The sequence below is a fragment of the Oncorhynchus mykiss genome, chromosome 3 (assembly GCF_057628025.1).
Source record: "Oncorhynchus mykiss isolate SJ-2025 chromosome 3, ASM5762802v1, whole genome shotgun sequence".
Lineage (NCBI taxonomy): Eukaryota > Metazoa > Chordata > Actinopteri > Salmoniformes > Salmonidae > Oncorhynchus > Oncorhynchus mykiss.
This window is the reverse complement of record NC_143024.1, coordinates 84,393,786-84,405,680: the sequence shown is the minus strand read 5'-3', so window position 1 is coordinate 84,405,680 and position 11,895 is coordinate 84,393,786. Positions and strand designations below refer to the sequence as shown.

General features: G+C 45.1%; 1 protein-coding gene across 14 annotated transcripts in view; it reads right to left on the bottom strand.

Annotated features, from left to right (window-relative positions):
- Positions 1-4,223: 4,223 nt before the first annotated feature.
- Positions 4,224-11,895, bottom strand: part of LOC110504677 (translesion synthesis protein REV1) — a 37,599-nt gene continuing 29,927 nt past the window's right edge. For 6 of the 14 annotated variants that reach the window (XM_090230736.1, XM_090230733.1, XM_090230739.1 and 3 more), the window contains 6 exons: positions 11,512-11,793; positions 11,282-11,375; positions 8,755-8,951; positions 8,516-8,666; positions 7,062-7,164; positions 4,224-6,353 (listed from right to left, as the gene is read on the bottom strand). In XM_090230736.1, coding sequence (XP_090086862.1) covers positions 6,242-6,353; positions 7,062-7,164; positions 8,516-8,666; positions 8,755-8,951; positions 11,282-11,375; positions 11,512-11,793 — 939 coding nt within the window. In that variant the 3' untranslated portion in view covers positions 4,224-6,241. Of the gene's footprint in view, positions 6,354-7,061; positions 7,165-8,515; positions 8,667-8,754; positions 8,952-11,281; positions 11,376-11,511; positions 11,794-11,895 lie in introns of those variants that run through there. The other 8 variants (XR_016494981.1, XR_016494983.1, XR_016494984.1 and 5 more) reach the window with 5 other exon arrangements.

Here is an 11,895-nt window from a genome sequence, read left to right as displayed (position 1 = left end):
ATGTGTATGTGACCAATAGAATTTGATTTGATCAAGGCTTTTATTAATTCCAAGTTTATTATCAAGTTCTTAGAAAACATACAAATGATGTCACAGCTTCAGGTCTTCAGGCACGGGTCAGTCATGATAGACAGGTAGACTGACCAATTAGATATTTTCTTCTGGCCCTTAGCTTTCGAAGAGTTATGACAGATGACAGGAAAAGTATTTTACAGTCACTCAGAGACCACAGCATACAAATGTTTATATGATGAACTCAGAATCAAGGGTTGTCTGTGTCTCCCGTGTTTACAACTACATTAATTTCCCCAGTATACTAACTGTTATATGATCATGGATAGGGTACAGTACGAACCATTTCAAACCCACTGTGTGTATGTCACAATGAGAGAACTGTCAGTTCTTTTTTTGGGTTGCAACAAATGCAGATTTGTGTGATGTCAGAAATAGGTGTGACGATGTGGGGTCACAAGAGAGAATTACCATTTTATGTGATGTCACAGAAAACATTGACAGGAGAGTCTGGGTGCATCACAATAGTCTGAAATAGCTTCCTCAACTCCTTTCAGAAATCTGGTATTGCTTTCTCCAGTATTCTCTCATCAGTGTAGTTGAAGGACAGGAAGACACTTCAAACCCTTGATATTCCATGTCTTAACTAAATACAAGTTACATTAAAAATGAACGTAAGGGATTTGGCCAGCTTCTGGTTTCCATGCTGTCACGCCCGCCACCCACCCACCCCACACCCACCCACCCACCCACACACACACACCCCACCACACACCCACCCCACCCACCCACCCACCCAACCACCCACCCACCCACCACACAAGGACTAACCGTTAATAACACACTACTTGTAAACCATACAAGAAAAAATGAAAAAAATGTATATTTAAAAAAACAAGCCTTTTCTTTGTAAAATGAACAAGAGGCGGCGTTGAAAACTATTTACATGCTATTTACAATGGCACTTTTTTTGCAGAGGAAAGGTACAAAAAATGTCTTGCTTTTAAAAAAACAAACCAATGTCCCAGACAGGGTGTTTTTGAGTCTGTGTCAGTTTGCAGATAATTCTGAGGCAGAGGAGGTGGCAAAGCAGAGAGTAACAGAACAACTGGTGCAAAGCAGAGAGTAACAGAACAACTGGTGCAAAGCAGAGAGTAACAGAACAACTGGTGCAAAGCAGAGAGTAACAGAACAACTGGTGCAAAGCAGAGTAACAGAACAACTGGTGCAAAGCAGAGAGTAGCAGAACAACTGGTGCAAAGCAGAGAGTAACAGAACAATTGGTGCAAAGCAGAGAGTAACAGAACAACTGGTTCAAAGCAGAGTAACAGAACGACTGGTGCAAAGCAGAGAGTAACAGAACAACTGGTGCAAAGCAGAGAGTAACAGAACAACTGGTGCAAAGCAGAGAGTAACAGAACAACTGGTGCAAAGCAGAGAGTAACAGAACAACTGGTGCAAAGCAGAGTAACAGAACAACTGGTGCAAAGCAGAGAGTAACAGAACAACTGGTGCAAAGCAGAGTAACAGAACAACTGGTGCAAAGCAGAGAGTAACAGAACAACTGGTGCAAAGCAGAGAGTAACAGAACAACTGGTGCAAAGCAGAGAGTAACAGAACAACTGGTGCAAAGCAGAGAGTAACAGAACAACTGGTGCAAAGCAGAGTAACAGAACGACTGGTGCAAAGCAGAGAGTAACAGAACAACTGGTGTAAAGCAGAGTAACAGAACACCTGGTGCAAAGCAGAGAGTAACAGAACAACTGGTGCAAAGCAGAGAGTAACAGAACAACTGGTGCAAAGCAGAGTAACAGAACAACTGGTGCAAAGCAGAGTAACATAACAACTGGTGCAAAGCAGAGAGTAACAGAACAACTGGTGCAAAGCAGAGTAACAGAACAACTGGTGCAAAGCAGAGAGTAACAGAACACCTGGTGCAAAGCAGAGAGTAACAGAACAACTGGTGCAAAGCAGAGAGTAACAGAACAACTGGTGCAAAGCAGAGTAACAGAACAACTGGTGCAAAGCAGAGTAACAGAACAACTGGTGCAAAGCAGAGAGTAACAGAACAACTGGTGCAAAGCAGAGTAACAGAACAACTGGTGCAAAGCAGAGTAACAGAACAACTGGTGCAAAGCAGAGAGTAACAGAACAACTGGTGCAAAGCAGAGTAACAGAACAACTGGTGCAAAGCAGAGTAACAGAACAACTGGTGCAAAGCAGAGTAACAGAACAACTGGTGCAAAGCAGAGAGTAACATAACAACTGGTGCAAAGCAGAGTAACAGAACAACTGGTGCAAAGCAGAGAGTAACATAACAACTGGTGCAAAGCAGAGAGTAACAGAACAACTGGTGCAAAGCAGAGAGTAACAGAACAACTGGTGCAAAGCAGGGTAACAGAACAACTGGTGCAAAGCAGAGTAACAGAACAACTGGTGCAAAGCAGAGTAACAGAACAACTGGTGCAAAGCAGAGAGTAACAGAACAACTGGTGCAAAGCAGAGAGTAACAGAACAACTGGTGCAAAGCAGAGAGTAACAGAACAACTGGTGCAAAGCAGAGAGTAACAGAACAACTGGTGCAAAGCAGAGAGTAACAGAACAACTGGTGCAAAGCAGAGAGTAACAGAACAACTGGTGCAAAGCAGAGTAACAGAACAACTGGTGCAAAGCAGAGTAACAGAACAACTGGTGCAAAGCAGAGAGTAACAGAACAACTGGTGCAAAGCAGAGAGTAACAGAACAACTGGTGCAAAGCAGAGAGTAACAGAACAACTGGTGCAAAGCAGAGAGTAACAGAACAACTGGTGCAAAGCAGAGTAACAGAACAACTGGTGCAAAGCAGAGTAACATAACAACTGGTGCAAAGCAGAGTAACAGAACAACTGGTGCAAAGCAGAGAGTAACAGAACAACTGGTGCAAAGCAGAGAGTAACAGAACAACTGGTGCAAAGCAGAGAGTAACAGAACAACTGGTGCAAAGCAGAGTAACAGAACAACTGGTGCAAAGCAGAGAGTAACAGAACAACTGGTGCAAAGCAGAGAGTAACAGAACAACTGGTGCAAAGCAGAGTAACAGAACAACTGGTGCAAAGCAGAGTAACAGAACAACTGGTGCAAAGCAGAGAGTAACAGAACAACTGGTGCAAAGCAGAGTAACAGAACAACTGGTGCAAAGCAGAGTAACAGAACAACTGGTGCAAAGCAGAGAGTAACAGAACAATTGGTGCAAAGCAGAGAGTAACAGAACAACTGGTGCAAAGCAGAGAGTAACAGAACAACTGGTGCAAAGCAGAGTAACAGAACAACTGGTGCAAAGCAGAGAGTAACAGAACAACTGGTGCAAAGCAGAGTAACAGAACAACTGGTGCAAAGCAGAGAGTAACATAACAACTGGTGCAAAGCAGAGTAACAGAACAACTGGTGCAAAGCAGAGAGTAACAGAACAACTGGTGCAAAGCAGAGTAACAGAACAACTGGTGCAAAGCAGAGTAACAGAACAACTGGTGCAAAGCAGAGAGTAACAGAACAACTGGTGCAAAGCAGAGTAACAGAACAACTGGTGCAAAGCAGAGAGTAACAGAACAACTGGTGCAAAGCAGAGAGTAGCAGAACAACTGTTGCAAAGCAGAGAGTAACAGAACAACTGGTGCAAAGCAGAGTAACAGAACAACTGGTGCAAAGCAGAGAGTAACATAACAACTGGTGCAAAGCAGAGAGTAACAGAACAACTGGTGCAAAGCAGAGAGTAACAGAACAACTGGTGCAAAGCAGAGAGTAACAGAACAACTGGTGCAAAGCAGAGTAACAGAACACCTGATGCAAAGCAGAGAGAGTGAAAAGAAACAGAATACAGAAGACTGGAAGAGGTCTCTGCTTTCTGCTTCCAAACCCTGCATGTCAAAGAACGAGGAAGAATGCAGTGGAGACAGCAAGCAGATTCCATGGCCATCTCTATGTCTCAGTCTGTCCTATACTGGGACGATTGGCATATTCACAGACCTAGTGGCCAACTCTGCCATTACTCATGACTTTCAGTGGGTCCTGACCAATAGGGGCTACAGGAGGAGGGTTCCTGCCCCTCCCCCTCCGACCCATAGAAAGTTGGACATTGTGCGATAGGCCAAGTTTGATTTTTCAAAGTGTAGTGCAGCCGATATCTGTGCTCTGTTCTGCTGACGTGTGTTATGACGACGTCACAACAGAAGGCAGGTTGGGCTCTGCTGATGTCAAAGTGAGAGATAGAGGGTTGTTGTGCTGATGTCACAATGACACAGAACTCTTTCACTGTGATGACACAAGGAGAGAACACGTGTCCAGGTTATTGTCGTGTTCAAGACAACTGGGAAATGGGAACTCTGACCTCCGACTTCAGTGCCTTCAAGACAACTGGAAAATGGGAAAAATAGTTTTGAATGGTCATCCAACTCTAAAACTCTGGCATCTTTCTAGAACTCTGACTTTCCATGCTGAAGATCACAGACATCATGATTTGACCCAGATTTGACCCAGCTCCTCCCACAGGATCATGATGTAATAGTGGGATGATGTAACAGTGGCACAACAAACAGGAGCAGGAGAAGCAAAACTGGATCTCAAATGGCATTCTATACTCCACATATTAGTATAATACCTTTGACCTGTGCACTATATGGGGAATAGGGTGTGATTTGAGACTTGGCCAGAGCCTGCCGTGCCTTCTCCTACGTGATCTTCAGAGTGCTGCCTTCTCCTACGTGATCTTCAGAGTGTTGCACTCTCCTACTTGATCTTCAGAGTGTTGCCCTCTCCTACGTGATCTTCAGAGTGCTGCCCTCTCCTACGTGATCTTCAGAGTGTTGCCCTCTCCTACGTGATCTTCAGAGTGCTGCCCTCTCCTACGTGATCTTCAGAGTGTATCCCTCTCCTACGTGATTTTCAGAGTGCTGCCCGTGATCTTCAGAGTGTTGTCCTCTCCTATGTGATCTTCAGAGTGTATCCCTCTCCTACGTGATCTTCAGAGTGTTACCCTCTCCTACGTGATCTTCAGAGTGTTGCCCTCTCCTACGTGATCTTCAGAGTGCTGCCCTCTCCTACGTGATCTTCAGAGTGTATCCCTCTCCTACGTGATTTTCAGAGTGCTGCCCGTGATCTTCAGAGTGTTGTCCTCTCCTATGTGATCTTCAGAGTGTATCCTTCTCCTACGTGATCTTCAGAGTGCTGCCTTCTCCTACGTGATCTTCAGAGTGTTGCACTCTCCTACTTGATCTTCAGAGTGTTGCCCTCTCCTACGTGATCTTCAGAGTGCTGCCCTCTCCTACGTGATCTTCAGAGTGTTGCCCTCTCCTACGTGATCTTCAGAGTGCTGCCCTCTCCTACGTGATCTTCAGAGTGTATCCCTCTCCTACGTGATTTTCAGAGTGCTGCCCGTGATCTTCAGAGTGTTGCCCTCTCCTATGTGATCTTCAGAGTGTATCCCTCTCCTATGTGATCTTCAGAGTGTATCCCTCTCCTATGTGATCTTCAGAGTGTTGCGCTCTCCTACGTGATCTTCAGAGTGCTGCCCTCTCCTACGTGATCTTCAGAGTGCTGCCCTCTCCTACGTGATCTTCAGAGTGCTGCCCTCTCCTACGTGATCTTCAGAGTGTTGCCCTCTCCTACGTGATCTTCAGAGTGTATCCCTCTCCTACGTGATTTTCAGAGTGCTGCCCGTGATCTTCAGAGTGTTGTCCTCTCCTATGTGATCTTCAGAGTGTATCCCTCTCCTACGTGATCTTCAGAGTGTTGCCCTCTCCTACGTGATCTTCAGAGTGCTGCCCTCTCCTACGTGATCTTCAGAGTGCTGCCCTCTCCTACGTGATCTTCAGAGTGCTGCCCTCTCCTACGTGATCTTCAGAGTGCTGCCCTCTCCTACGTGATCTTCAGAGTGTATCCCTCTCTTACGTGATTTTCAGAGTGCTGCCCGTGATCTTCAGAGTGTTGCCCTCTCCTACGTGATCTTCAGATTGCTGCCCTCTCCTCCGTGATCTTCAGAGTGCTGCCCTCTCCTCCGTGATCTTCAGAGTGTTGCCCTCTCCTATGTTATATTCAGAGTGTTGCCCTCTCCTACGTAATCTTCAGAGTGCTGCCCTCTCCTACGTGATCTTCAGAGTGCTGCCCTCTCCTACGTAATCTTCAGAGTGCTGCCCTCTCCTACGTGATCTTCAGAGTGCTGCCCTCTCCTACGTGATCTTCAGAGTGCTGCCCTCTCCTACGTGATCTTCAGAGTGCTGCCATAGGTCTGCTGTACCACCACCTGCACGTTGTCCAGGATGAAGTCAAAGGCCATGCTCCATACAGACTCCACAGACTGCTGCATCAACCTGCCATGACATAAGACATGCCTTAGGCCTAACACACTTGAATATCTAATAAACTAAACACACATGCCTTAGGCCTAACACACTTGAATATCTAATAAACTAAACACACATGCCTTAGGCCTAACACACTTGAATATCTAATAAACTAAACACACATGCCTTAGGCCTAACACACTTGAATATCTAATAAACTAAACACACATGCCTTAGGCCTAACACACTTGAATATCTAATAAACTAAACACACATGCCTTAGGCCTAACACACTTGAATATCTAATAAACTAAACACACATGCCTTAGGCCTAACACACTTGAATATCTACTAAACTAAACACACATGCCTTAGGCCTAACACACTTGAATATCTAATAAACTAAACACACATGCCTTAGGCCTAACACACTTGAATATCTACTAAACACACATGCCTTAGGCCTAACACACTTGAATATCTACTAAACACACATGCCTTAGGCCTAACACACTTGAATATCTACTAAACACACATGCCTTAGGCCTAACACACTTGAATATCTACTAAACTAAACACACATGAGAAAAAGAGAAAAACACTAATTGAAATGGAATCTCAACAACAGGGGTAGAATGATCCTCTATCCCCAAATAGGTCCTATTTGACCATGGCCGAGTGGTCCCTCACTAACAGAGGTGAAGAGGGGAGAGTTAGACCACGAATGGACCGTACCTCTTCATGTACTTGATGATCAGGTCAAGTTTCTCCAGGTCTTTGTCATTGATCAGATCAGTGCAGTACTTGACTACCTGCAGAATGTCCTCCTCCATGGGGTCTGAGGGGGGAAAAGTACTTAGAAAAATGCAAAACCACATATTTAACACAATCAAAAACACAACTACAGTTGTGTCAAAAAGTTGAGAATGACACAAATATTAATTTCCACAAAGTTTGCTGCTTCAGTGTCTTTAGATAATTTTGTCGGATGTTACTATGGAATACTGAAGTATAATTACAAGCATTTCATAAGTGTCAAAGGCTTTTATTGACAATTACATGAAGTTGATGCAAAGAGTCAATATTTGCAGTGTTGACCCTTCTTTTTCAAGACCTCTGCAATCCGCCCCGGCATGCTGTCAATACATTTCTGGGCCACATCCTGACTGATGGCAGACAATTCTTGCATAATAAATGCTTGGACTTTGTCAGAATTTGTGGGGTTTTGTTTGTCCACCCACCTCTTGAGGATTGACCACAAGTTCTCAATGGGATTAAGGTCTGGGGAGTTTCCTGACCATGGACCCAAAATATCAATGTTTTGTTCCCCGAGCCACTTAGTTATCACTTTTGCCTTATGGCAAGGTGCTCCATCATGATGGAAAAGGCATTGTTCGTCACCAAACTGTTCCTATATGGTTGGGAGAAGAGGATGTGTTGGAACAATTCTTTATTCATGGCTGTGTTCTTAGGAGCAATTGTGAGTAAGTCCACTCCCTTGGCTGAGAAGCAACCCCACACATGAATGGTCTCAGGATGCTTTACTGTTGGCATGACACAGGACTGATGGTAGCACTCACCTTGTCTTCTCCGGACAAGCTTTTTTCCAGATGCCCCAAACAATCGGAAAGGGGATTCATCAGAGAAAATGACTTCACCCCATTTCTCAGCAGTCCAATCCCTGTACCTTTTGCAGAATATCATTCTGTCCCTGATGTTTTTCCTGGAGAGAAGTGGCTTCTTCGCTGCCCATCTTGACATTCGACACCAGGCCATCCTCCAAAAGTCTTCGCCTCACTGTGCGTGTAGATGCACTCACACCTGCCGGCTGCCATTCCTGAGCAAGCTCTGTACTGGTGGTGCCCCGATCCCGCAGCTGAATCAACTTTAGGAGACGGTCCTGGCGCTTGCTGGACTTTCTTGGGCGCCCTGAAGCCTTCTTCACAACAATTGAACCGCTCTCGTTGAAGTTCTTGATGATCCGATAAATGGTTGATTTAGGTGCAATCTTACTGGCAGCAATATCCTTGCCTGTGAAGCATATTGCCATCATACAAACTGAGGCAGCAGACTTTGTGAAAATGAATATTTGTGTCATTCTCAAAACTTTTGGCCACGACTGAGCTATGGCAGCAAATGTCCCCCTTTTTCCATAGATGGTAGTAAACGACCCACTCCCCATTCTGTACCTGAGATGGTAGTGATCCATTCTCTGAGTAGTGTTCGGATGTCCTTGAAATCACAGGCTCCAGCCAGGGTGGGTTCAGGGCAAGGGGTGAACTTGGACAGAGTCTCTGGGTCGTCCTGCTGTAGGGGGGAGGTGGAAGGTCCATTCTCCAGCTGGATGGGGTCAGTTCAGGCCAGTTTAATCATTATGCATCATTAATAAAACAGACAACTTAACTTGCATAAGTGTTTAGGGGCTCACCTTGAGGCCATTGGGTAGGTCCCTGGGTCTGAGCACGTGTGGTAGGTCTTTAGCCGGGGTGTTTCCTGGTGGGCGGGGCCTCTTTAGAGGGGAGGGTCCTTTCTTGGCAGGGCTGTTGTTGGCATTCTTCTTGTAGCAGCGCTTCATCCGACCCACCCCCACATGCTTCAGATGCAACAGGGGGTTCCTCTGGTCTGCTACAGAGAAAGAGGAGGGGGAGACAAGCGAGGCGAGGGAAGGAGTGAAAGGTAGAGAAGGAAAGAGAGAGATAAGGGGGCAATGCAATGAAAGTTTCATTTGATCATTAGTCGGTTCTATGGTTCTTTCCAGTGTATTGCTAAATGGCATATATATTCTATATTATATTATTAGTATCCACTGAGCTTACAAAACATTAAGAACACCTGCTCTTTACATGTCAGACTGACTGGGGAATCCAGGTGAATCCAGGTGAAAGCTATAATCCCTCATTGATGTCACCTGTTAAATCCACTTCAATCAGTGTAGATGAAGGGGAGGAGACCAGTTAAAGAAGGATTTTAAGCCTTGAGACAATAAGACATCGATTGTGTATGTGTGCCATTCAGAGGGTGAATGGGCAAGACAAAATATTGAAGTGTCTTTAAATGGGGTATGGTGCCAGGCGCACTGGTTTGTGTCAAGAACTGCAATGTTTCAGGGTTTTTCACACTCAACAGTTTCCCGTGTGTATCAAGAATGGTCCACCACCCAAAGGACATCCAGCCAACTTGACACAACTGTGGGAAGCATTGGAGTCAACATGGGCCAGCATCCCTGTGGAACGCTTTGGACACCTTGTAGAGTCCTTGTGCGACGAACTGAGGGGACCATTCTTAATGTTTGGTAAACTCAGTGTATATTATTGGATAGATACAGTGCCTTGCGAAAGTATTCGGCCCCCTTGAACTTTGCGACCTTTTGCCACATTTCAGGCTTCAAACATAAAGATATAAAACTGTATTTTTTGTGAAGAATCAACAAAAAGTGGGACACAATCATGAAGTGGAACGACATTTATTGGATATTTCAAACTTTTTTAACAAATCAAAAACTGAAAAATTGGGCGTGCAAAATTTGCAGCCCCCTTAAGTTAATACTTTGTAGCGCCACCTTTTGCTGCAATTACAGCTGTAAGTCGCTTGGGGTATGTCTCTATCAGTTTTGCACATCGAGAGACTGAATTTTTTTCCCATTCCTCCTTGCAAAACAGCTCGAGCTCAGTGAGGTTGGATGGAGAGCATTTGTGAACAGCAGTTTTCAGTTCTTTCCACAAATTCTCGATTGGATTCAGGTCTGGACTTTGACTTGGCCATTCTAACACCTGGATATGTTTATTTTTGAACCATTCCATTGTAGATTTTGCTTTATGTTTTGGATCATTGTCTTGTTGGAAGACAAATCTCCGTCCCAGTCTCAGGTCTTTTGCAGACTCCATCAGGTTTTCTTCCAGAATGGTCCTGTATTTGGCTCCATCCATCTTCCCATCAATTTTAACCATCTTCCCTGTCCCTGCTGAAGAAAAGCAGGCCCAAACCATGATGCTGCCACCACCATGTTTGACAGTGGGGATGGTGTGTGAGCTGTGTTGCTTTTACGCCAAACATAACATTTTGCACTGTTGGCAAAAAGTTCAATTTTGGTTTCATCTGACCAGAGCACCTTCTTCCACATGTTTGGTGTGTCTCCCAGGTGGCTTGTGGCAAACTTTAAACAACACTTTTTATGGCTATCTTTAAGAAATGGCTTTCTTCTTGCCACTCTTCCATAAAGGCCAGATTTGTGCAATATACGACTGATTGTTGTCCTATGGACAGAGTCTCCCAACTCAGCTGTAGATCTCTGCAGTTCATCCAGAGTGATCATGGGCCTCTTGGCTGCATCTCTGATCAGTCTTCTCCTTGTATGAGCTGAAAGTTTAGAGGGACGGCCAGGTCTTGGTAGATTTGCAGTGGTCTGATACTCCTTCCATTTCAATATTATCGCTGGCACAGTGCTCCTTGGGATGTTTAAAGCTTGGGAAATCTTTTTGTATCCAAATCCGGCTTTAAACTTCTTCACAACAGTATCTCGGACCTGCCTGGTGTGTTCCTTGTTCTTCATGATGCTCTCTGCGCTTTTAACGGACCTCTGAGACTATCACAGTGCAGGTGTATTTATACGGAGACTTGATTACACACAGGTGGATTGTATTTATCATCATTAGTCATTTAGGTCAACATTGGATCATTCAGAGATCCTCACTGAACTTCTGGAGAGAGTTTGCTGCACTGAAAGTAAAGGGGCTGAATAATTTTGCACGCCCAATTTTTCAGTTTTTGATTTGTTAAAAAAGTTTGAAATATCCAATAAATGTCGTTCCACTTCATGATTGTGTCCCACTTGTTGTTGATTCTTCACAAAAAATACAGTTTTATATCTTTATGTTTGAAGCCTGAAATGTGGCAAAAGGTCGCAAAGTTCAAGGGGGCCGAATACTTTCGCAAGGCACTGTATATTGTATTCTTACCCATGATCCCCTGGGTGTTCTCTCTGCGGCCGTACACTGAACGCAGCTGCTCCTGGAGTTCTCTGGGGAGTGCTGCAAACACCTCCGGGTCAACCTACACACACACACACACACACAGGGAGAGAGAAAGACAGACACAGAGAAACAATATGTGGGTGTTTATAGGGGATGTTGCCGTTAATGAGAATGTTTGTGTGTGTGTGTGTGTGTGTGTGTGTGTGTGTGTGTACCTGGGAGAAGTCAGACAGTTCCAGTATGATGCCTGTGGAGCCGGTCTGTCCAGACTGTTTGGGGATCTGAAGCACCAGTGCTCCTACAGGAGGGGCAGTGGGGGGAGGAGGAGAGGAGGGTAGAGGGGAAGATGAACAGGAAGAGAGAGGAGAAGAGGGGCCAGGGTGAAGGGGGCGTTGGTGTGACCCGTTGTGGGTTTTCTCTGTGTCTCTGTGGGTCCAGGAGTGCTCCACCCGTTCTCTCAACTCTGCAGGCAAGGCCTCCAACACCGACCGGTCCACCTGACATGGACACAGACACACATGGACACACATACAACATGTATCCTGGGAAACCTGTGTGTGAGGGTGATTTTACTGCCCAAAAGGCTCCTTTCTAGCTTC